This window comes from Macaca thibetana, chromosome 1 (assembly GCF_024542745.1).
Source record: "Macaca thibetana thibetana isolate TM-01 chromosome 1, ASM2454274v1, whole genome shotgun sequence".
Lineage (NCBI taxonomy): Eukaryota > Metazoa > Chordata > Mammalia > Primates > Cercopithecidae > Macaca > Macaca thibetana.
In genome coordinates this window covers 65894903-65919196 of record NC_065578.1, presented here as the reverse complement: position 1 = coordinate 65919196, position 24294 = coordinate 65894903, and the positions used below count along the sequence as shown (strand labels likewise).

The window sequence follows — 24294 nt, the reverse complement described above, 5'->3', positions numbered from 1 at the left end:
TTCTGCAACAAATTCCCCAAGCCACCACTCCTTCACTGTATATTCACATAGTGTGCCTACTATGAATAAGTCATCTGCATTCTGGGATCAGAAACCAGGATTTGCCCTCTCTTGGAGTTTTCTAATATCAGACAAATATTGTGAAACAGCTCTCTTTCTAAAGGATTTAGTGCTATTGAATGTTACTATCATCATTTGCATCTAACCCACTGTAGCAGAGATGAGGGCCCAAGCATACCATGCCTGTCATTTTAGACCTTGGCTTGAAAGATGGCAGAAATTTGAGGAGGGTTGAAATGTACACTCATACCACAGTGACTGTCTTTCAGATGCCACCTGTCAAGGTTGTTTGTACAAGTTCTCTAAACGCTTAGACCTGAAGGCATTTGGAGCTTCTGTTTGTCATTCTCACTGTTTCTGAGCAAGTCAGAGCAGAAGGGAACATACCACATCTCCAACTCCAGGCTTGCCTGGTGGTAGCTTTGGCCGGGATGGAGGCCGGGGAGGGGGTGGAGGTGGAGTGGTACTGCTGCAAGGAACCAAAGGAGTGGCTGGTCGAGCAGGGGATGATGCACCTGAAAAACAAGCTGGTATTAAAAATGGCTGGAAACACAGGGGGCCAAAGCGCTGTTATCACAGTACAATGCCAGTCCCGGACACATTTATTTATTTATTTATTTATTTATTTTTGCCTTGGCAGTTACTACACTAAACACTGTAGCATTTTGTTTTTTCTCTTTTTTTTCTTAATAAAGAAAAAAAATTACTCAGTTCCACTATGGGTGATGGCAGAAGCTCATTGCCTTTTGTTGTCATGTGACACCCAGGGAAAGGTAAATCCTTTTATTGCTCTGTGACAGAGGGTAAGGTCTTAAGACTCTTGGCTGCGTGGTAGGTGCCTTTCATTATCATCATATACACACTAAACACATAATAAATTCTCTTGCATTTTGCATGTATTTAGAATTTGTTTATGTCCAAGATGAAAATGGGGGTTAGAACTTGAAGGAAGATGAATGATTTTTTCCACTTTAGGCTTTTCTTCTTCAAATGTGATTAAGAGAATTATGCTTTTGACTGTAGTTAAACTATGAGCGCCAACTTTATTAATGTACCCAAACACTGGATGGTAAGCAAAAGACAAAATACAAGAAAATAAATTAGATGTTGCATGAACACTTTGTATTTAGAATCTTAATAACAGAAATGCACTGAATTTAGAGGATTTTATTTTGTGAAGGAGGCTGCTTGGGAATCTGTCAATGCAGAGTTTGCCCACGATGATTTTTGAAAGAGCCTCTTGGATTTACTTTTCTGGCTGTCAATGACAAGCGCATGAAACACAGAAGACACACAGAGCTGGCATGCACATCAGTCAGCACACCAGTGGGGTCTCTGGATTCAGGAATCTGCCTAACTTCAGTCGTATGTCTGAGATACACAGGGAAACTTTACTAAAAACCTTTAAAAAGTCAAATCAATGTTCAAACCGTTCTTGTTCAGAAAAGTTCCGACTGCTCCTGAGGTTTTTGTCACTTCCGTTAGAAACACAGGTCTCAAATCATCCCAAGAAAATTCTAAGAAATCCTGCCCTGGGAAAATATCCACACTTCATCCCCCATACCTGCCACCCCCTCACCACCTCCCAAACAACACACCACAAAACTGGGCTCTCTGGAGAGTTTTTATATCAGCATCTCAGTCTCCAAATTCTCAGACTCTCAAAAGCTTTGAAGTTGAGCAGCAAAACCTATCATTTCAGAAATCTGCTGTGTTTTAAGAGAGTCCCTGGGGGATTAAACCTTGTGCCTTTTGTTTAAATAATCTGAAATCCTAAGTGTGTTTCTCTGTGTTGTTTATTCTATGTGTAATCACATTAGTGTGAAACCTACTAATTATTACCCCCGCTCCCTCTCTATCTCCACCTTCCTCTACCACTACCACCTGTATTCTTACTTTTTTTCTCTACTGGGCCAGGGTCTATGCTAAGCACTTTACACGTATTACCTTATTCCCCTGACAAGCTTTGGAGGTAGGTACTGTTAGGCATCTATGCAGAATCTGAAGCTCAGAGATGTTCAGTAACTTGCCTAAAGTCATGTAGCTAAAACTGTGTATGTACCTCCAAAGCTCACGCCCTTAAATGCAATCTCTTATAGCTTGAGATGGACTGTGGTGGAGAGTCCCACATTTTGCATAAAGTCTGTTCTTATTTTTGCTTGGCTTGCACATCTCTCTCTCAATATAGATGTTTTTAGTCTTTGGCTAATCTTCTCTTTAAAAAAAGGTATGTTTTGACAGGCCCCACTACAAAGTTTTCTTTTGATCATTGTGTTAGTAGATTTACACCCAGGATATTTTCAGAAGACAGAAGCAACAGCATAGAGATCAATAAATCTTTAAACAGTGAAGCCTCAGAACTTTTTTTTTTTTTTGGTGGTGATGGAGGAGGAGGTGTTCTATTTAGCTTTGTGAAAACCATGCCATAGGAAAGGCCCAAAATGTCTATCTGTAGGTCTGTTTCCAAGAAATAGTCTTTTGAATAATTCTAAAAAAAAGCCAACTCTTTATCCTTTTCCTACATGTTCCAGAACAAAAAAAAAATTTTAAACTCCTTTCAGTGATGCCTGGGAAAGTACTAAGGAGCCACCACCAAGGCAGTGTGGAATACTGAAAAACACTGGATGAAGAACCAGATGATTTGAGTTCTGGCCCTGCTGGCCTGAAACCTCAGCTTCCTTGTTTTAAGAGACATTGTTTCTACCTTACAAGGTATTTGTAACAAATAAAATTTAAAATGCTTATGAAAATGTTGACTATATAAAATGCTACACAAATAGAAAGTAGTAGATACTGGTGATGATGATTAAGATTGTGTTTTTTGATACAAATACAACTAAAAAGTTAAAAAAAAGTTGTTCATTGAAAAGTTAATTGTTTTCCTTTATGGATGTCCCATTGAAATCACTTTTTTCTGTACTGAATTGAAGTAATTGATTTGTTTTGCAGCTAGAAGGACAAGGATATTTCAGTTAAAACCCTGCTTGACCAAACCCTGAGGCTTAGCAGAGGATATTCAGGGCCTGAGGGGTATTTCACAATTGAACTAAGGCTTCACATACTTTTGTGAAATTACTCAACTGTTTCACATTTTATTAGTGTAGATGGCTATCATTTGCACATCTCTATCCTCACTCTTCAATTTTGAAATGCATTTTCATTTCCCCCTTAAAAACTGTTTATTTCCAGAACAATGCTGGAAAATGATTTGGACAGCACCACTGTTTAAGGTTTAACTTTAAAATCCCCCAAAACACTGAGTTTTGTGAGTTAAAAAAGGTTGGCAACCATTGACATGCTCTCAATCCATTCGTTGTTCTCAAGCTGGTTTAATCAATTTCTTTGGCAACCCCCAAAGACCACGTATCTACCGCTTCCACTTTCATTTCTTTTTTTATGTGTGTGTTGGGCTGGAGCAGTGGAAGCAGCTGGAAGACATGGTCAAGGCACAGTCTGTGGAATCCAACAGATCTGGGGCCGTATCCTGGCTCTGCTACTTACTAGCTTTGTGATTACAGCTAAGTTACCTTTTTGAGCTTCAGTTTCCTAATCCACAAAATGAGGCTAATAGTTCGTGCTGTTGCTGGGAGAATCAAGTGAGTTAAAACATATGCACTTTGAAATATGTGAAGAACTAAACAACCTTTCCCAAGTTGTGTTTCTTACACCATAATTATACCATTTCTTTGAACAAACCATTAAATATGTATGTAAATGATTATATGCTATGTTTCCCTCTTTGATGACTAACACATTAAAAGCCCTGAAACATTACTAATAGAGCTTTCTGCAATGGTGAAAATATTCTAGAACTGTCTAATAAGATAGTTGCTAGCCACATATAGCCACTGAGCACTTGAATTGTGGCTGCTGTATCTAAAGAATGAACTTTTTGTATTAATGTTAAGCAACTATAATTATAATTAAAATAACCCCATGTGGCTAGGCACTACTGTATGGACATTGCTGCTCTAAAAGACTTGTGGTTAGGAAATATATTCAGTTAATTCAATCCCAGGTAGCTCAGACTAATTTGTTTATTGACTTGTGTGTTTGCATATAACATCTTTAGTTTACAAAGTTGGAAAATGTTGCACTGAACATTCTTTCTTTACTTACTCCTTTCTTTCCCTGGCCCTCAAACTTGGTGCAAGCCAACAAAACTCTTTTCCCCCCGGCCTCTGGCACACAACCCCCATGGGAGAAGAGATAGCCTTTGCCAAGAACCAGCGTCTGCATTCCAGTAAAGTGCTGTTCTGGCCAAAATAGGTATTTATAACTTTTGCCATAAGGAAATTGAAGTTATTGGAGCAAATTCTTAACTTCCAACTGCTTTTCAACAGCAGGTGCCTCTTCTGATTCACAAGGTTATCAGTACTGTCTATACTTGGTCAGTGACAGTCACCTTGCTGTAGATAACATTTTAAAAGTGAGTGCATAATGGTATGCAATTAAATATGCTTCGAGAAGTGCAAGAAAGTTAGTTTCATCAGGCCTGATGTTATAAAAAGCAGGTAGTGAGAAGCATTGCTAATCTTTAAAACATGAGGCCATACCCTATTGTTTCAATCTTAAATTTATATTTCTTCCAGCTTGTAAATGTTCCATCAATAAAAGATTAAGCAGCAAATAAACTGGGACTTAATTAAGGAGATCATGCTGCAGAGTTTTATTTATTCACACGCTTCAGTAACCCAGTTCAATCTTTTACTTAGAAATCCAATCTTTTAATACCAGTAAAGTCAAGCTTTTTCCAGCTCAATTATTAAGATCAAGAGTCTTTACTGGTGACATTTTAAAATAATTTCAAATACGGGTATGGAAGCTAAACATTAAAATCACAACAAAACTCTCAAAAATTCCAGAAAGAAAACAAAAGTTCCTTTCTTCCTAATTAGATTAGTGATAAATTCAATTGGACAAATATCTTCGAGAGCTTTATGAAAGGTGTTCGATGAAACACAGTTGAATTACCAAAGCCACCTGTCCTCTCTACTCCTGATAAAGGTGTTTCCTTTGAGGACAGCATTGTGGCCTACCCTTGGAGGGAGGTGGGTATTCTTTAAATGTCCTTTCAGGAGTCTGAGAGCCTGGCTTAGGAGAGCTGCATAGAAAATAAAAGTACACACCCCTCTTTTATAATGGACAACTAACGTCTTTGGGTTTGTGGTTTGGAGGATTTACATAGTCATTCTTTATTATCTTTACAGGTAGATAAGGAGCTTTGTATCTCCCCAAAGACCTAAAAGAACAATAGAGGAATGGAGATGGATGCTGTAACCCTCTAGAATTAGAGGAGCACAGACCGAGTACATTTTGAGAGAAGACTTTAGGTGATCTTGTTGATGACACTGTGCAGTGTAGATGGGTGTCAGTAGTCAAATAAGTTTGGAATATTTATAACCAAACCTTACAAAAGTGCCTGGAGACCACACTGGTTAACAACATAGGCTCCAGATCAGAGAAACCTGAGTATGAATCCAGTTCATTGCCTCCAGCTTGTAAACTTGGGCAAATTACTTGACATCTCTGAGCCTCAGTTTTCCCATCTGTAAAATGAGAAAGATAACAGTATCTACCACTTGGTGGTGTTGTATGAAATAATGCACAAAAAGCATTTAGGGCCAAAAAGCATTTAGGGCTGGGCACGGTGGCTCATGCCTATAATCCCAGCACTTTGGGAGGCTGAGGCAGGTGGGTCACTTGAGGCCAGGAGTTCAAGACTAGACTGGCCAATATGGTGAAACTCTGTCTCTACTGAAAAACTGAAAAAAGTAGCTGGGCCTGGTGGCACGCACCTATAATCCCAACTACGCAGGAGGCTAAGGAAGGAAAATCGCTTGAACCCAGGAGGCGGAGGTTACAGTGAGCTGAGATGGTGCCACTGCACTCCAGCCTGGGCATCAGAGCAAGACCTTGTCTGAAAAAAAAAAAAAAAAAAAAAAAAAAAAGAAAAGAGAAAGAAAAGAAACAAACAAACAAACAGTGTGGTGCCCAGGACAAGAAACTGTAGTTTCTATTGTTTGCAAAATAAAGGCTCCCAAAGGTCTTATGGTAAAAATACTTGCTGATTTTGAATAGTTTTCCTTTTGGGAGGAAGAGGACCTGGAGACATACACACCTAAAAATATAAAACACTGGTTTTGTGTGCAGTACAGGTGAACTCCTAGCCGTCTTCTTGATCACCATGGACTCTGTCACTTTAAGCACAGAAGAATTTGCAAGCATAGAGCAAGTACTGCAAGACCTCATTGAAAGAGGCAGTGATGATGACTGAATATTAGAATTTCTCTCTTACTAGATTTAAGTACCTTTCACTTTATTGCCTCTTTCACAGCAAATGAAAAACAAATACATGGCACCCCCTGAAGGCCCCTAAACTGAACCCACATGCACAGGAAGGAAAGCACTGGGGGGTGTTGTCAGACAAATTTGGGCAAGAGTGGAATAAATGATATGGGGGAAGATGCATTTGAAAATCTTGATATTGCTTTAGTATGCATGGTAGGTGTTACCATAATTAAAACACACAAAATGAAGCTTCAAATAAGGAAAAAAAATAAAATTCAATGTCAGAATTGGCATAGAGTCCATCACCTGTCACCACACTTAGAGTTGACCTCATAGCCTGATGAGTGTGTCAACTGGTGAGAACAGAGAACAAGTTTGTCTTCAGTGACAGCTTGATGAGATTACAGATGCAATATATGTATCTCTCTTTTTTTTTTTCCTTTTGCCTTTTCCTAAAATCTCCTTTTCAAACCTTACATCTTTTTAAAGAAATTAGAGGGGTTAACGTGGTTCTTCCACAACCAAAAAAGAAAAGAAAAAAATTGGAAAAAAAAAAAAAAGAAACCCACCCACCTCCTCCTGCCTACATACACACACAACACACTGGCCCACAAAACCTAGTGTCCTTGTGGGGGCATCCGACAAGGAAATCAGACATTTAACATGAAACCTACTCTATGGGAAATCTGTCTTCCTAGAACTTTCCTGAATTCCAAACAATGGCATGACAGCTTTGTTTTAGAAATCAAGACCTCTTAACTGCACGGTAGACGGCAGGGCACACCTAAGGGCTGAGAGTGCAAGGCAGGACACATCCACAGACTTGGACCATGACTGTGAGCATCTACCATCTGATGGACTAGGACATGCTGCAGGGCCACAGGACACCCAGACCGGAGGAGCGAGGGCTGAAGCTCTGAAGCCAGCTGCCAGGCAGGAGGAGGGTGTTGCTCACACTGCAGCAGCCATGGCCATTCCCCGGCACAAGAAGCACACTCAAGCGTAAGACATACCACTGGTGGTCCCCGTACCAGGGCCCGAGCCAGGTCCGGGGGACGAAACCACAGTCCTGTAGGTGGGTGGTGGTGGGGGAGGTGGAGTTGCTCTTTGTCCCAACCCAAAATCTTTAGGAGATGAGATTGTTTCTAAGTAATCATCTTTAATGAAGGTCTGCTCAGCGACTTTCTTCTGGACTTCTTCTAAATTGAGCGGCGATGGTACATTGCGAGGAGGCCCGGGAGGCCCTGGGGGGCCCATGGGACCTGGGGGGCCGAGAGGGCCTGGAGCTGGGGAGTCAGCTGGGTTGTCTGGTGTAGCTGGTGGGGACACCACTTTTTCCCTTGGAGTCAACTCCGGAGTAACATGTTCCGGGGACGTATCAGAAAAATGGACCCACTTTTCTTCAGCATTAACAGCAACAGACTTGGGGGACAATACTGGCCCAAAAATGCTGTCCAAGTCATTGATGGATGGTAGTTTTTCAATTTTGATCTCTGTGGCTGACTGGTCATTTCCTGTGGTTAAAGTAGTTGATTTTAAACTTTAATTGACTTATAATTTGTGTGGGGATTGAGGGAGGGAGTCAAAGACTGGAAAATACATTGCTGTGTGAGGTGCCTCAGTGGGCGTACTTCATGATGTAAAAATATCTTTATTGGATTAGGAGCCTAAGGTGAGGGGAAAGATCCCCCCTCCATAAAGTGAGCATCATATTTTTATGCTATTATTTACTCTTTTTCGCAAGCTGAGCACAAGCCAGCTACTTTGACCATCATGTAAAATGCCGTGCATGATACTGCTCTCAAAGGCTCCTCACAGGTGCACAAAGTATGATCATTTTGAGAAGTTAGTGTCAGATTCACAGAGAAGTACATGCTCTGGGACTGCAAATTCCAAAAGCAAGGTCCCTTCTGAAAATCTGACCTACTAAAATACACATCACACAACATAAAAAGAATTGAGAAGTGAAAGCTGGCCTCATATTTTATTAAGATTGTCTACTCTCGTATATTAAATCAAGACTTTGGTGAAACTGATTATAATATTTGTTAATTTAAAAAAGTGATCACATCATATTTAGCTGTATATCCTCAACCTTAAAAAACACCAGAAACACAGTGCAAAGATTAAGAAGATATCACCACAAAGATACTTACAAACACAGATATACACACCCCACACACAATACACACATAGATTATTGAGGAGGCATTTGCTACTTATTAGAACTGTCACATATATACCTGCTTAATAGGGAAGAAAATAATTTTAAAATTTTTAAGTAATTTATTTTCTCATTAAGTCTAACCTGTCAACATCATAGGCATAACTGTGATATTTATCTATAGGATGTCATGATACCGAAAAGTCTCTGTTTTGCTAAAATATTAGCATAAGCTATTCCTTCTAATTCATAGCAATAATAAGAGAAAAAATTAAAAACGGTCTTCTACAGCTCTGTATGAAGAACTGCACTTTTAAAAAACTGAGATTATTCACATTACAAATTGTTACCTAAACAACTGGAAGGCATGAGCAGAAGTCACTTTACCTTTATATAACTTTTGGACTATATGAGCCATCTTAGTATTTCTATATTTCTAGTTTGAAAGGAATTAACTTTCAAGGTTCCAAGCTGTAGATAAATGGGGAAGCATTTTGCATGGTCCACAATATTTATAATCTTGTGCTAGTAGGTATATTTATATCTAACACAATTTGTGGAAATACAAGGGGCCAAAATGTCTTGAACCTGCAAACATCTTTACTTACGAAGCTCTGGATGACTCTCTATTGGGTTTGAGTCAATATAAATTTCATAAATGACTACATCTTGCTTTTGCTTTTGTTGATGAATGCCCTACTCTGCAGCTATCAAACTCACCAGGCTGCATAAATAGCAAAAGATGAAGCTGCAATAGAATTCCGAAGGTGATAAACAACCACATTCTAAGGGCCCAGGCACATAAAACAGCCATTACTACTTTTGACTTGCTAGTCTCGTAAGACTTGGCAGACTATAAGTTGTATGAATACATAGTATTGATTTTAATAGATGGTAAAGATATGCCTTAAGCATTATCTGTCTACAGGCATGTAGCAATTCCTTGCCGTATTTCATAGTCTTCACATGTCTCTTTGCCATGGGATAATAAATACTTGAATGACTACTGGAAAAAGAATTTCCCCACCACCAGTATACTGCACACCCTAGGAACCATTTTATGTCTTCATAGACTAGATAGTTTCAGTCTTAGCAAAATTGTCTTGAAAAAATACCAATTGTGCTTTGAGATTATGAATTTGTAAATCATTAAAATGAGATCCAATGAAGTGAGGGGTTAATTAAACAATGACTTTCCATATTGAGTTTTTTTTTTCTTTCATTTTACAAAATGGCCCTCATTCAACAAAATTATACCAAGGAAAAATTAATTGAGAAATTATTACTTTTTTTTTTTGTGAAACCTGGAAGTGGTGCTTTAAAATAAATCTGCATAAGAAATTCTAATAGAAGCAAAACTAAATGTCAACATTGTAATGTTTTTGTGTAGCCTACAGTTTTCAACACATCAAGGGCATGTTCATCCAGGGCCACTGCTCTGTTTGACACGTCATCCCAGAACTGAAAAAATAAAAGCGTACCTGGTCCAATTGTTAAAGGGGATCCTGTTCGGGGTGGGGTAGCTGGTACATTTTTTGGAGGCAGTGGTGGAGGTGCTGCAAAGAGATGAGAAATCAAGTATCATTGGTCATGTTCTTCCTAAGCTATACAACACACTTTAAATAAGCAGCATTTGGGCTTTCAGTTATATTCCTGCTATTGGAAATGGAATAGCAATCAATGGTCTATTTGTTTAAACTTCGAAGCCAAAGAACTGAAGCAGAACCCATTCAGATTCTTCCATTTTATGAGAACAAGAGAATGTCAAAAGAATGTTGGACAATAATAATAATATCACCATTTTATTCATTTAAATATGATTCAACACACAAACCTCAAGCGACAACTATGTCCTACCTCCTGTACTAGGAACTAGGGTCATAGGGTTGAATAAAAATAGCCTCTGGCCTCAAGGGATTTATGACTGACTGAATGAACTCATGTTAGCTGACAGTTACAGTTAAGGGTTTGATAATGGAAATAACAGGTTGGGTGGGGGCTCCTGTGAGGGGTTTTTAATCCAGTCAGGATCTTGGTGTCCGGATTGAGTTGGGAAAGATTTCTCAAAATTATATTTCTTAAATTTTAGTACATTTTTTAAAGTTAGAAGCAAACTAACTCCTTGGGTCAAGGAAGAATGAACAGATTCCTTTGACAAAAATTACAGCCAAAACAAGTATCATGGTCCCTACGAAGAGATTCACCCTTCTGAGTTGGACTTGTCAACTTTCTGTGCAAAGTTTGAAATTACTGTTTCAATGGGTTCATTTCTTCTTCCTCTTTCTTTCAGTGTATGTTTTCTTGTCACTGGCCCTATTTGGTAGATTCAAAGAGTTCACACTAATTCAATAGGCCATCCCAAAGTTTAGCTGTGAATCTGAATGCCATCCACTCTCTCATAACCTAAACGCAGAGGGAGGCAGGTGGGCACATGGCTGGGGAGTGCTTGCTGGTGCCTTCCACTTGACTAAATTAGGAAGAAGCTTTTCATGTCATTCCTCCCTCCTCCTCCCCTTCCCGTACTTTATTTATTATTTTTAGGTAGCATCCTGTTCTTCCACACAATAAGTATGACTAACAACTCTCATCCTAAAGCCTAGGAATATGTGGTTCTTAATCTTAGTTATGAGCTTCTGAAAACTACACCTCTAGTGGATCATATTTTCCCACAGAAGTTAACAGTCAATCAGGGGCTCTGCTCCTGATTAAGGATCTCTGCCAAAAATCAAGGTCATAATCAACAAAATACGATAAAAACAAATAAAATACTATAAAAGCCTACTAAGCTAAAATAGAAAACATATGCTGCAACTACAAAATGAGCAGAATGGTACAATGCACATCAATTAAACAACAGTCTGCATGGTGCAAAGTGCAACCACAGCACTTAAGACTCACAACTCTGAAATACCAATAGTTAAAACCAATACATCATCCCCATAAACAATTCACTTACTTTCTTGGCATTTAGGAAAGGGTTTTCTAGGGATCACTTGTATAGCTCAGGTCTGTAAAGAAAGCTTTTCAAAGAAGTTACAGCTTTTTCACTGGTTTTGTTTTGCAGGGAAAAGCATTCAAAATCATGCCACTGTGGTTCAAATATTTTAAAAATATGTTTTTCAAAGTTCAGAAGTTTTTAAAAAATTGTTGATAATGATGTTTTTCCTATCCTGTTTAATGAGAGAAACATCTTTGGAAAGGCTAGATCACATGGCTTTATAGCAATAATATTTCCAACAAACAACCTCTCAGCCTTTGATTATGAATCCCCTCGGTTAATTCTCAGGATCATGTTTAGGCACCAAGGTGCAAGCTCTGGAGATACTGAACTGGAAAAAGTATTAGTTGGTCTGTATGTGAGCCCAAAGGAGCAAAAATACCCTCTGCATCTCCCTCCTCCCAAAACGCATCTTTTTGAAATCCAGTTCTCCAAAGAGTGCCTTCCACAGGCGGCATGCTTCAGAGGCAGTATACTGAAAAGGGAATTCAATAAATCTGTAAGAAGGGTGGCTTTGCCTGATGAACCATCCATTCAGTCCAAATAGCCCAACCCATCACCGGTGAAGGGCTATCTAGATCTTCAGGACCTCCTTTCCCAGCCACCTGGGTCATGCTGGAAGAAGCCAGACTGATGGCAACTTTCACATACATTTACTCTGATCTACTGTCTCAGCTTCTGTCTACCATATAGCCTCAGTTCTCTTGTTCCCCAATTGTCACTCTTTTCTATCAATGTGTTCTTTCTGTCCCGTGTAGCCTCAGTTGTTCTATAGGATGAGCAGAGACCATATCAGACTTGTTCACCTCTGTGTTATATGATAGCTTAATGCCCGGAACGCAGTAGTTTCTTTAGCTCACTTGCTTCTTATTCTTACATATATACAATGAATAAATGAATGAATAAGCATGTGGGATTTCAGAAAAGGCTATGACTCAAGGTTAATAATTTGCTTTATTGTATTATTTTCTTCCTGTCTTCATAAGCTGCCCTGAGTTCTTTAACTTGTAAGTCTGTTAGAATAACATCTCTTCTTAATATTATTCAGTTCTAACGTTGCTTACGTAGACTTTCTAAGAGTTGCCTATGCATGTTTCACTATGCAGACAGACAGTAAAATGAGTCACTTATTTTTCCAGACAGAGCAGACACGTAACTTACTTCCAGTGGGAAAAGGCCTTGTTAACTTTGGCGACTCCATGCTTGGATTAATTGGTTGGCCTGAACCCCATATCTCAGGCTGGTCTAAAAGAACTGGAAACAAAAAAGAAGATTTCCCAGGGAGAATTAAAAAAAATCCCCATACTTTAGAACTTAAAATTTCAATTTCAATTCGAGCTTTACAAAATTATTTTCCTCTTGTCTCAGTACTAAAACATTAATTTAGGAATGTGCTGCTCCTTATTCTTTTCAAGCAGAGAATAGAAATAGGAGTGTGGTGAGAGTGTGGGTGGGAGGAGTATCTGTGTGTGTGCATATAGCTACATAAAAACTTTCAGAGCAGAATCTGCATTTTCTTCCTGGGTGGTCACTTAAGGACATTCTGAGTATCAGTACATGTACTGGCTCTGTTTCAGGTACCCATTTGAAAATCCAGACATTAACCCCATGAACACTTGTTTTGTTGTAAGTTCGTTTATTTAAAGCCTCCTATGAATATGCTTCAAAACCGAAATGCCTGCATTCTATGCAGTGGTTCCTATCCTTGAAGGGTTCTACAGGGTTTTTACATAAACCTTTTACAGCATCATAAAAAGAAATTAAAAACGCTTGGTGAATATGTTAAAAGAACCAGAAAAATGAGTGCTTAGACGTTTAACATAGGGCAATTAGGTTTTGGGCCTAAGGACACTGAATTTAACATTTCTTCTCTTTCTGCTTTCTGTTCTGATTTTTAAAAATAGCTATGACAATGCAAATAGTTAGTGCTTCTCAGCCCCTATCCTGTGGCAGGGACTATGCAAGTACTCCTGTCATTCATTATGTCGTCTAGGACAGGATGAGAAGTCAGTTGGATGCGGTTTGAATCTATCCTCTGCACTGACTGTAGGACCTTGGCAAGTTGCTTAACCTCTCTGCGCTGCCTTCCTTTAGTGTAAAGTGGAGATAATAAAAGCAACCTTAGGGAGTTATGAAGAGAATTAACAGATGAAAGATATATTAATATAGTATATATAAAATGTATATAAAACACATATCACAAGGCCAGTAGCTATTACTATCTATTCGAATACTCACACCACCACCATGTGGTTGAGACCAGTACCACTTGTGGGAGAGGAAACTAATGATTGGAGTGGTTTAATGAAGTGTCCATGGTAAAAACAGAAGAGCTAAGATCTGATGCAGCAGACCTAACTCTAAAATACATATTTTTTTCCCCAGACCATTTCAACTAGTGATAGAAAAATCTTTCTAGGCCAGGCACGGTGGCTCACAGCTGTAATCCCAGCACTTTGGGAGGCTGAGGTGGGAGGGTTACTTGAGTCCAGGAGTTCGAGACCAGCTGGGCAACATGGTGAGACCCAGTCTTTACAAAAAGTACAAAAATTAGTCAGGTGGGGTGGCATGTGCCTGTGATCCCAGCTACTCGGGGGGCTGAGGCAGGAGGATCGCTGTGGGAGGTCGAGGCTGCATTGAGCTAAGAACTTGCCACTGTATTCCAGCCTGGGTGACAGTGAGATCCTGTCAAAAAAAAAAAAAAAAAAAAAAAAAGGAAAACAGAAAGAAAAAGATAAATCGATCTAATGAAGAATGAGTAGATACGAAAGGGAAGTGTGGGTATTGAAAAAGCTAGTGTGGCTGGTGCAAAGGCAGGAACTTTACAGAAGTTCAGGGGCTGAAATCATCTAAAGAACAATTGGAACAATTGAGGCCACAGTCACAGACAGGTCTAGGTAGGTATCTCCTCTCCACCACAGGCCTCAGAGGTGGTCTTCGCTCTGTTTAACATGAATGCAAACATTCTCCAAAGATATGAAGCAGCATTTTCTTCATGAATTCAATGTGGAGCACAGCTTTGATTTTTAAAGAATGATTTCTATTCTTTATATAAAGTTTCCATATAGTTATGGGATTCCTTAAACGGGCAGATTTAGGTGCAACCAATCAAATTCCCTCTCCAGTAACCATACAATATGTCATTAAAAGTGAGACTGATAGTAGATGAGTTAATAAGGAAACTGATAGCCTCACTGCAAGGCCACTTTTACATAAGGATTCTAAGTTATGGGCATTTATATCACTAAAGGAGTATTTAGAAATGTTCTTTGTACATTTTCCTAACAAAATCATTGAAAATATTCGGTGTGGCTGACTGATGGCTGTCTCCCAGAATTCATTCTCCAGTTCTTCTATAGTAACAGAATTTTAGCTGGCTACATGGCACCCAATTCTCTCCAGTGGGGTTTGGCAGGAAGTGACCTGTGTCTCTTCTAGTTTTGCTCTTAGAATAGTTAGCAGTGAGTTCCAGTGGTCCTCACCCCACTTCCTCTCTTCTGAATGGGAGAGGAGGAGAGCTACAGCAGCCACTTTGGAGCCAGAGATAACAGTAACATTTTAAAGACAGCAGAGCTACTTTACCAGTCCTATATTGTTTACTTCTAGACTGTTAACATGAAAGAGTAATAAGATTCCATCTTGTTTAATTTATTGTACTTGAGGTCTCTTTGTTAATGTAGCTTATTCTACCCATTATGCTTCTAATTCTTGCCATCTTTAACACTTAAGACCTTCACCAATAGATCCTAGAAAGATAATATGTTATTATACATTTACCATGGTGCCCCTAAGTCAAATAATTTTTATAAAAACTTTCTATGTTAGCAAACATAGCTACTGGAGATACATGCATTAGACGTAAACACATTTCGGGAATAGATAAGATGCATTTTATAGAGAGTTGATTTTATATCAGTAAAGTACACAGTATTTACAGCCATCCAAAAAATGGTTAATTTTAAAAAGTTAAATCTTTAGGAATAAATATTTACTAGGTAAACTCAAAAATAATGGCAAAAATAAAGATATTCCTTCAGTAGCGTTTTATTTTTATTTTATTTTATTTTTTTGAGGTAGGGTCTTGCTCTGCTGCTCAGCTGGAGTGCAATGGTGTGATCACAGCTCCCTGCAGCCTTGACTTCCTGGGCTTAAGTGAACCACCCACCTCAGCCTCCCGAGGAACTGGGCCTACAGGCATACACCACCATGCCCAGCTAATTTAAAATTTTTTTTTGTAGACATGGGGTCTCCATATGTTGTCCAGGCTGGTCTTGAACTCCTGGGCTCAAACAATCCTATCTCAGCATCCCAAAGTGTTGGGATTGAAGGAGTGAGCCACCACGCCTGGCCTTGTTTCTAAGTTTCTAAATGATTCAAGGTCATTCCTGGGTCTTCAGGCAGCAAACAATGACTGTTGTGAGCAATCCAACTGAAGCCTTCATTATGAGGTGGGAAAGAGCAAATGTGGTCAGGGAGGCTAGATCCCAACGACAGTGGCAATGACGGGTGTATGAAGGTCTGTCTCCATTTGTGATTCTGTTGATACCTCAAATGATGATGGTCTGGTTCCCAGAGTGTTTACTCTGTGACAGGGATTTGTGTAGATTTGCAGTAATTTTTACTGACTTCTTTTGAAGAATGAGCTTGTTAGTAATGTTTCAAATCCTAAAATAATACAGATTTGCAAACTAAACTTCTGTTCTTGACAGCACACCTATATTGAAACTTTTCTTTCCCATGAAGATAATATGTTTAAAATATACCTCAAAGTACATACATTTTATCTAGAAAAGCTGTACTTCAATAAAAGAAAAAACAAATCTATAATATATGGAGTTTCTTTTCCTACCTTCTGTCTTCTGTTCATCAAAAGCTGATTCTAGTGGTGGGCCAAAGAGAGGAGCAAGGGCCGTAGTGTCATCAGGAGGCTTTTTGCTAAATCACACACATTAAGGCAAAATACAGAGAAAGGGCTCAAAAATTAATACTCAAAAAGATATACAAACTTTAAAATATTTTTCTCAGTAAAACAAGTGTGTGTGTGCACTAGTGTATACAAGCCCCGTTAGGACCAGAAAGTATTTTATGAGGATGTCAGATGTATTATGGGACAAAACAATTCATAGAAGGTGAGATCTTTAGTTCTCAGTGGAGAACTGAGGTGCTCATCCAATAGAAATAAGTTGAAGGAGAATAACTCTTTCAAAGCATCCTGATTCTCTATACCTAGAAGAGATAATACTAGAGCTGAGTTTACTGCAAAGCACCTTTCTCTAAGACCTCAAGTACCATTTATATTTGATTTCACCACATCTCTGTGTTGTAGTTAATGCAGTTTATAATTAGTGAAAGCCAAGCATAGGAATATTAGGTAAAAAGCCACCGAGAAGTTTCATCCTCTAATAGACTAGTTGTAACCTCCTAATACCCCAATACAGTAAATCTCAGAAAGAGAAGTATTATGAAATCAGGGGAAAACAGGAGGATAAGTTAAACTTGCATCCTTTCTCTTAATTATTACTCCAGACTGATTATTAAGAAAATGATGCATAATTATCTTCATTTCTTCTCCAAATCTGATTCCCCTCATTGATCCCAATGAGGTCTATATGGTATGGTAAGGGGCAAGGGGTGAAGAGGAGAGGGGAGAGGTTGGAGGAGGATAAAGATTGAAAATAATTCAGCTTTTAAATAGAAATAGCAGTCTTTTTATAAAACAATGCCCATTTGCACAATACTTACCTAACCCACAGAATACACTGTAAAATACAATGCTTTGCCAAAAATTAAAAACAGATAGGAAGATTCCTTTGGTGGGTGGCAGGTGGAATGCATCATGAGATGGTATCCAACTAAAAAGGCTTATTTTTGTAGGGCAATATAATAATATTGAAGATCAGCATTCCAGACACCAAAAGACCTCTTTAGAGAAAACTTTAGCTGTCCCATCAGGAAGGGGCCTGCACATTCTGATAGACAGTTACTTCAGATAAGTGCAGAATATTTCCCTAAAGGTCTCCCTTGGGCTGCACTTTTCAAAAATAATAACATATTTGACCATGATATGGATATACGGACTGACATATTTTGGTAGAGCCTTTGTTAATGGGAGCTGAGAGTTTAGCTCAAAGGAGATTTGCTTAATTGTTAAAAGTTCATGATGCCTTGCATAAAACACAACTAATGTTTTTCACACTCACCTTATAAGTTCTGGAGTTGGTGTGGAGCGCCTGGGTCTTGCCACTTCTTCACCTGATGCACAGGACAAAGGAACTTTTTAGACATATTTTTACCATTCCCTGATATGTCTTATAACCTACATTTGGAAACATTTAGAGATTTAAGTCCCATCAATAAGCAACTCAGTATGAAAACTTTGCAAAACAAACCTTCTCTCCTGGCAATGCAACAGCCATATATTAGGCATATGTAGTGGTGTTTTCTCTGGCATTTGTAAAACCTCATTAACTAAGGAACTTCCGTGACAAGCCATCAAATAGAAGATCTGGATAGTGCAGCACTTAGTGAAAGAGCACACCATTCTTGGAATGTCTGCTGCCTTGACTGGTTCTGCTTTCCAATGAAGAGAATACTAAGCCAGGCCATATGTGTAGGACATGAATCCAGCATTCTCTGCCTGTTCTTTTCTTAAAATGCCAAGAAAATGTTGTATCTTTAACTATGACACATGAATTTAGAATTTCCTAGGATGTGTTGTATGCAGCAGAGGAGAATTGTGCCCTATGTGTATTATAACTTATATCATATCGCTTTGGTTGACCAAAATTTTCATATCAAATAACACAAGAATGGGTAAGTTGCTTCTACTTTCAGTTCCTTCTGCCCGCCTGTTCTTCCCACCCCCAGCAACAAATACACACTTGATTAAATTCATTTCTAAAGTTAAATAATACAGCAAGAGTTGACAAATATAGAAAGAAAATAGCAATGCTTTTCCAAAAACATATTTATTTTCAGAACTTAAACATTAATCACTCAGAACCCACAGGGGCCCTCTATCATTACAAGAATTCTTTGCTGTAAAAGTAAAAAATTTGTAAGTCTTAAAAATTAAGCCCAGGAATGCATAATTCATATGCATATATACTCCAAGATCCAAGGAACTGTTCTTTCTTTTAAATCATACGCTATTTCTGGTAGCTAAGATATACTTACTGGATAAGTTCCTTTTAATTGCACCCTAGAATTAGAAATAGACACTATAAGGTTTAAGACCACATATATGTTATGTACAATATGTATTATTTCTGTCATTGCAATTAAACTGAACTCAAATAAATGCAGATAGGGAAATGAAATTTTTCTCAGAACCGCATTTAAGTAGGAAATTGTAGGTATACACACAGAAATCAGTTTTTTTTATTTCATTCAAAGATTATAGTGAGGAGGGAAGGGTAAATCATAAGTCTTCTGAACAACAAAAACCCCTTACCTGGGTAGATTTGGTAAATTAAATTCAAATATTGAATAGGCCATTAAAAAAAACCTCTTAAACTCTAGTAGATAAGAAAGTAAATCGAAGTTTAGCATATGTTTGATGCTTAAAAATTACAGAGTGTATTTAGGAGTAGTGCATGCTCCTTGTCAGGTGGGGTCCCCAGGTTGCTAATGGAAACAGTCATCAGTTTACAAATGTGGTTTTAACAGGTATAGGTGGCAAGTGTAAAAGGCAAGGGAAACTTGAGCCATCTGCCATTGAATGAACTGTTTTATTCAGAAAGTCAGGGAATTCCACCCTATGCACTCATCCTCCCAATTTATTTCACTTGCCGGCCACTAGGCCCATCGATTCGTGAATTGGAAGTAATGTCTTGTGTTCAAGACATCGTGATATTATTGGAATACAAACAGCCCTGGCAGGAATAATCTGAGCACCTCATCTCCAGTTTTTATAATGCCTTAGCATAAACTTATTTAGATAGTAGAAGGATTGATTAGATAAAAAGTTTTGATTAAAAACCAGAAGTTGTGAAAAGTTCTCAGCATGGATGCCACCAGAAAAGTAGACCACGAGGATGGCTGCATCGTGGGGTAGAGCATGGCTTGGGATGCCTGCCATAGGAGAATGACAGGGGCAGAGTTGAGGACAGGGAAAGCCGAAGTACATATAAGAAAGCATTCCAAAAGGTGAGACCATGAACACATTTGTTGGATGGCCACCAAACACATTTTTTTCCTCTTTTTAATTTTAGTGAAGGCTCAATTTGGTGGTCACGGATACATTTTCTTCTCTCAAAGTATAACATTAACAGCTTAGGACAAGATTTAGCGCCTCTGTAATCGACCTATAAGAAGCTTCTTTCCCTTGTTCCTAAGGCTGCATCAGCATTTTTTGTCCAATTTTGAACCCATTTATGCTAAAGGAGCAGTTTCAGTCTGAACAAGGATCCATTTGATGCTTTCTCAGTCTCTCAAACTACATTTTCTGGCTTGTTTTGTCTAATAATGTGATCTGTTTTTCTCTACTAAGTGTGCCATAGAGAGAATTACTACATTATTTATAAATACTTTCTAATAAATATGGCCACGTAAATCTGCCGAGGACATTATGGAAGTTTGGATACAGGTTTACTTTTGGAAAAGAAGGCTCTGTAGACAGAAATGATTAGATAACAGAAATAATTAGATAACAGATGTTTTTCTGGGTTATGAACTGTCAGATAGAATTTCATTAATAAGATCTGAAGGGAAAAAAGAGGGCCTTTAGTTCCAAGCACTCAATCACAAGATTAATAAATAGCATTGAGGGAACACAGCCCACCTAGTACTGTGAGGCCTAAAACCCAGGAGGTCCCAGAGACTGTATTTAAGACCTCTTTGTCCCTCTGTCCTACTCCTTCAAATGTTAATATCCATGAAACCAAGAAAGGTACAGAGCTCCTTTTGTAGTCATCAATTCCCAGGGGTGTCAATTCATTCCTTAGATATTCACAGTTGAAAGGCACTAAAGAAGAAGCCCCTGTAACATTTTTATTAAATAGTCTTCACGAATGAACAATCCCAAGTTAAGTGCAACCAAGACATGGCAGAAGTATTCAAGAAAACTCTATTGTTTAGAAATTAGGAAGAACAAAGCTAGTATCAATTTAGAAAGCAACAAATGTTTGAAAAATCAGCAGCAAGTCAGCAGCAACAGAAAAGAAAGTCCTGCTGTCTGCTGGATGGGCATACAGGTCTCTGATGACCTTAATGTTGCAGCATGACATATTTAGAAAAAGACTGAGGTGATGTTGACCACACAAACCACATTCAGGAAAAAAAGCCCATTGGATTCAAAAACCTCCCCTTGTCAAGTGACTGTATTTTCCCCCTTTCAATGCTTGTTTGTTGTTATATGTATGTCCTGAATAAATTTCCTCACTTTGAATAACTGAATTCACTCTTTTCATAATCTGTGATGTCACTTAACAGCTGGGTTGGAATCATCCATAGATTAGCGGTCTCTGCAGATACCGTCTTTCAATGGCATTAGCTATGTAGTTTAGCAGAGAACGACCAACTGGTCACCTGGGGCAGGGTATTTGCATCAAATAATAATTGACTAATTGGATTGGCACAGGCCTAGGGATATTTCAGAGAGGCTGTTTTCAGTTCCATTTCCTCTCTTAAGGGACTGACCAGGTAAATGAGTATCATTTCAAACATAACAAAGACCCTTCTTTTTGTTGCTTTAAATTCATGATACTCTTCAGCCGGGCGCGGTGGCTCATGCCTGTAATCCCAGCACTTTGGGAGGTCAAGGCGGGTGGATCATGAGGTCAGGAGATTAAGATCATCCCGGCTAACACGATGAAACCCCGTCTCTACTAAAAATACAAAAAATTAGCTGGGTGTGGTGGTGGGTGCCTGTAATCCCAGACACTCGGGAGGCTGAGGCAGGAGAATTGCTTGAACTCGAGAGGCGGAGGGTGCAGTGAGCAGAGATCGTGCCACTGCACTCCAGCCTGGGTGACAGAGTGAGATCCATCACAGAAAAAAAAAAAAAAAAAAAAAATTCATGATACTTTTCAACTTGAGGAAAATGACAGTTTCCATTTTGAACAATACAAATTAATATTGGTCTACCCTCCCAAATTTTGTCTTCTGTGATGAAATTTATTTAGAATTATGTGATAGCCTAGGAATAATGACTTGAAAGTGTGTCTCCCTCTCCCAAGATGGAAATTATATTGATGTATCAGCATATTCTGATCATTGTAAGTTATGTTGCAGGAACATATTTTGAATTCAGGCTTAAAAACAATGATAGCTTAAAAATGGTGTCCTTACATTCTTAATAGTTTTATTATTCTTTATTATCTCTTTGCTATCAACTTCTATGGTACTTTCTGGTGAACTAGGCCTTTTATGTACACACACACACACACACACACACATACACACACACATTCCATATATTTTCCAAATTTAGTACTAGGAGTTGAGATTCCCATGTATTAGTTTAGTTAGTTATGGGAAAGTGCTCTGACAATTCTAAAATATGCCCTTGGTACTTAAGAGGGTCAGAGGCTTTCAATCAGTAAACCTGTTTCATCTGCCTCACTCACACTGGGTTATCATAAATTTAATGGGAAACCAACCTGGCCACCTTGCCTTGGCAGCAATTTTCTCTATACATGTTTAAGGTAAAAATGTTGAGAGTTCTTACCGGGCTGCGCCTCTGTGATCAGCAAAAAGGAAGAGAGAACAGACACCTAGTCAGAGAATGATGGATCAGTCAAAAGTCTTGGGTAATAGAAAACTTCATAAGCAGCTAACCAAACATACACTCCAGAGAATCAGGCCAAAGGAAGACAGGCAGTCCTAGTGTTTAGGGCTTATTTAAACCACAGGAGGCATTGGAGAACCTTAAAGAGAGGCTATCCGTTGTACAATACAGCTTTGCTAAGGTGGATATGTAAGTTTTAGTTATGTGTACGTAAGAACAAGGCAGAAACATACAAGAAAACTTTACTAACAATGTTTAATGTCTTGCCATAGAAGTTTTTCTCTAGAAAGTTTGAGGAGGGGGTACTTAGAGAATAGAGAAGTAACCTGTTTCCCTACAGAGCAGGATGTTAGCAAATATAGACAATAATGCATTTTTCACGTAGTTAGGGTACAAAAAGAGCTTACAAAAAACCAGAGGCAGGATTTAGAGAGCACTTTTCCTTGTCTGGAATTTTTCTTTGGTGTTCTATGGAAGGTGTGCTTATAAGGATACTTTTGTGTTGAACGTTCTTGGCCTAGTGATTTGGGCGGCCTCTACCAATGTCATGTCAATGATGAGAATGTGATGGGAAAGATGAGGAGGCCCTCACAAACATAGTTGGGAATGACGAAAACTGTCCAGCAGCAACAGAACCCTGGTGGACCACATGACCTTAGAAAACACAAAATCAATGTGCAAAAATCACAAGCATTCCTATACACCAATAACAGACAAACAGAGAGACAAATCATGAGTAAACTCCCATTCACAATTGCTACAAAGAGAATAAAATACCTAGGAATCAAACTTACAATGGATGTGAAGGACCTCTTCAAGGAGAACTACAAACCACTGTTCAACAAAATAAAAGAGGACACAAACAAGTGGAAGAACATTCCATGCTCATGAATAGGAAGAATCAATATCGTGAAAATGGCCATACTGCCCAAGGTAATTTATAGATCCAATGCCATTCCCATCAAGCTACCAATGACTTTCTTCACAAAATTGGAATAAAACTACTTTAAAGTTCATATGGAACCAAAAAAGAGCCCTCATTGCCAAGACAATCATAAGTAAAAAGAACAAAGCTGGAGGCATCACACTGCCTGACTTCAAACTATACTACAAGGCTACAGTAACCAAAACAGTACAGTACTGGTACCAAAACAGAGATATAGACCAATGGAACAGAACAGAGCCCTCAGAAATAACACCACACATCTACAACCATCTAATCTTTAACAGACCTGACAAAAGCAAGCAATGGGGAAAGGATTCCCTATTTAATAAATGGTGCTGAGAAAACTGGCTAGCCATATGTAGAAAGCTGAAACTGGATCCTTTCCTTACAACTTACATAAAAATTAATTCAAGATGGATTAAAGACTTAAATGTTAGACCTAACACCATAAAAACCCTAGAAGAAAACCTAGGCAATACCATTCAGGACATAGGCATGGGCAAGGACTTCATGACTAAAACACCAAAAGCAATAGCAACAAAAACCAAAATAGATAAATGGGATCTAATTAAACTAAACAGCTTCTGCACAGGAAAAGAAACTACCATCAGAGTGAACAGCAACCTACAGAATGGGAGAAAATTTTTGCAATCTACCCATCTGACAAAGGGCTAACATCCAGAATCTACAAAGCACTTAAACAAATTTACAAGAAAAAATCAAACAACCCCATCAAAAAGTGGGCAAAGGATATGAACAGACACTTCTCAAAATAAGACATTTATGCAGCCAACAGACACATGAAAAAAATGCTCATCATCACTGGTCATCACAGAAATGCAAATCAAAACCACAATGAGATACCATCTCACACCTGTTAGAATGGCAATCATTAAAAAGTCAGGAAACAACAGATGCTGGAGAGGATGTGGAGAAATATGAACACTTTTACACTGTTGGTGGGAGTGTAAATTAGTTCAATCTTGTGGAAGACAGTGTGGCAATTCCTCAAGGATCTAGAACTAGAAATATCATTTGACCCAGCGATCCCATTACTGGATATATACCCAAAGGATTATAAATCATGCGACTATAAAGACACATGC

The 24294-nt window shown here is 38.6% G+C and overlaps 1 protein-coding gene across 15 annotated transcripts in view; it reads right to left on the bottom strand.

Annotated features, from left to right (window-relative positions):
* Positions 1 to 24294, bottom strand: part of SGIP1 (SH3GL interacting endocytic adaptor 1) — a 209811-nt gene that overhangs the window by 54932 nt on the left and 130585 nt on the right. For 7 of the 15 annotated variants that reach the window (XM_050761613.1, XM_050761692.1, XM_050761852.1 and 4 more), the window contains 6 exons: positions 18690 to 18714; positions 17714 to 17765; positions 16363 to 16448; positions 12675 to 12767; positions 9997 to 10071; positions 448 to 575 (listed from right to left, as the gene is read on the bottom strand). In XM_050761613.1, coding sequence (XP_050617570.1) covers positions 448 to 575; positions 9997 to 10071; positions 12675 to 12767; positions 16363 to 16448; positions 17714 to 17765; positions 18690 to 18714 — 459 coding nt within the window. Of the gene's footprint in view, positions 1 to 447; positions 576 to 7364; positions 7866 to 9996; positions 10072 to 12674; positions 12768 to 16362; positions 16449 to 17713; positions 17766 to 18689; positions 18715 to 22182; positions 22195 to 24294 lie in introns of all 15 variants that reach the window. The other 8 variants (XM_050761164.1, XM_050761245.1, XM_050761476.1 and 5 more) reach the window with 3 other exon arrangements.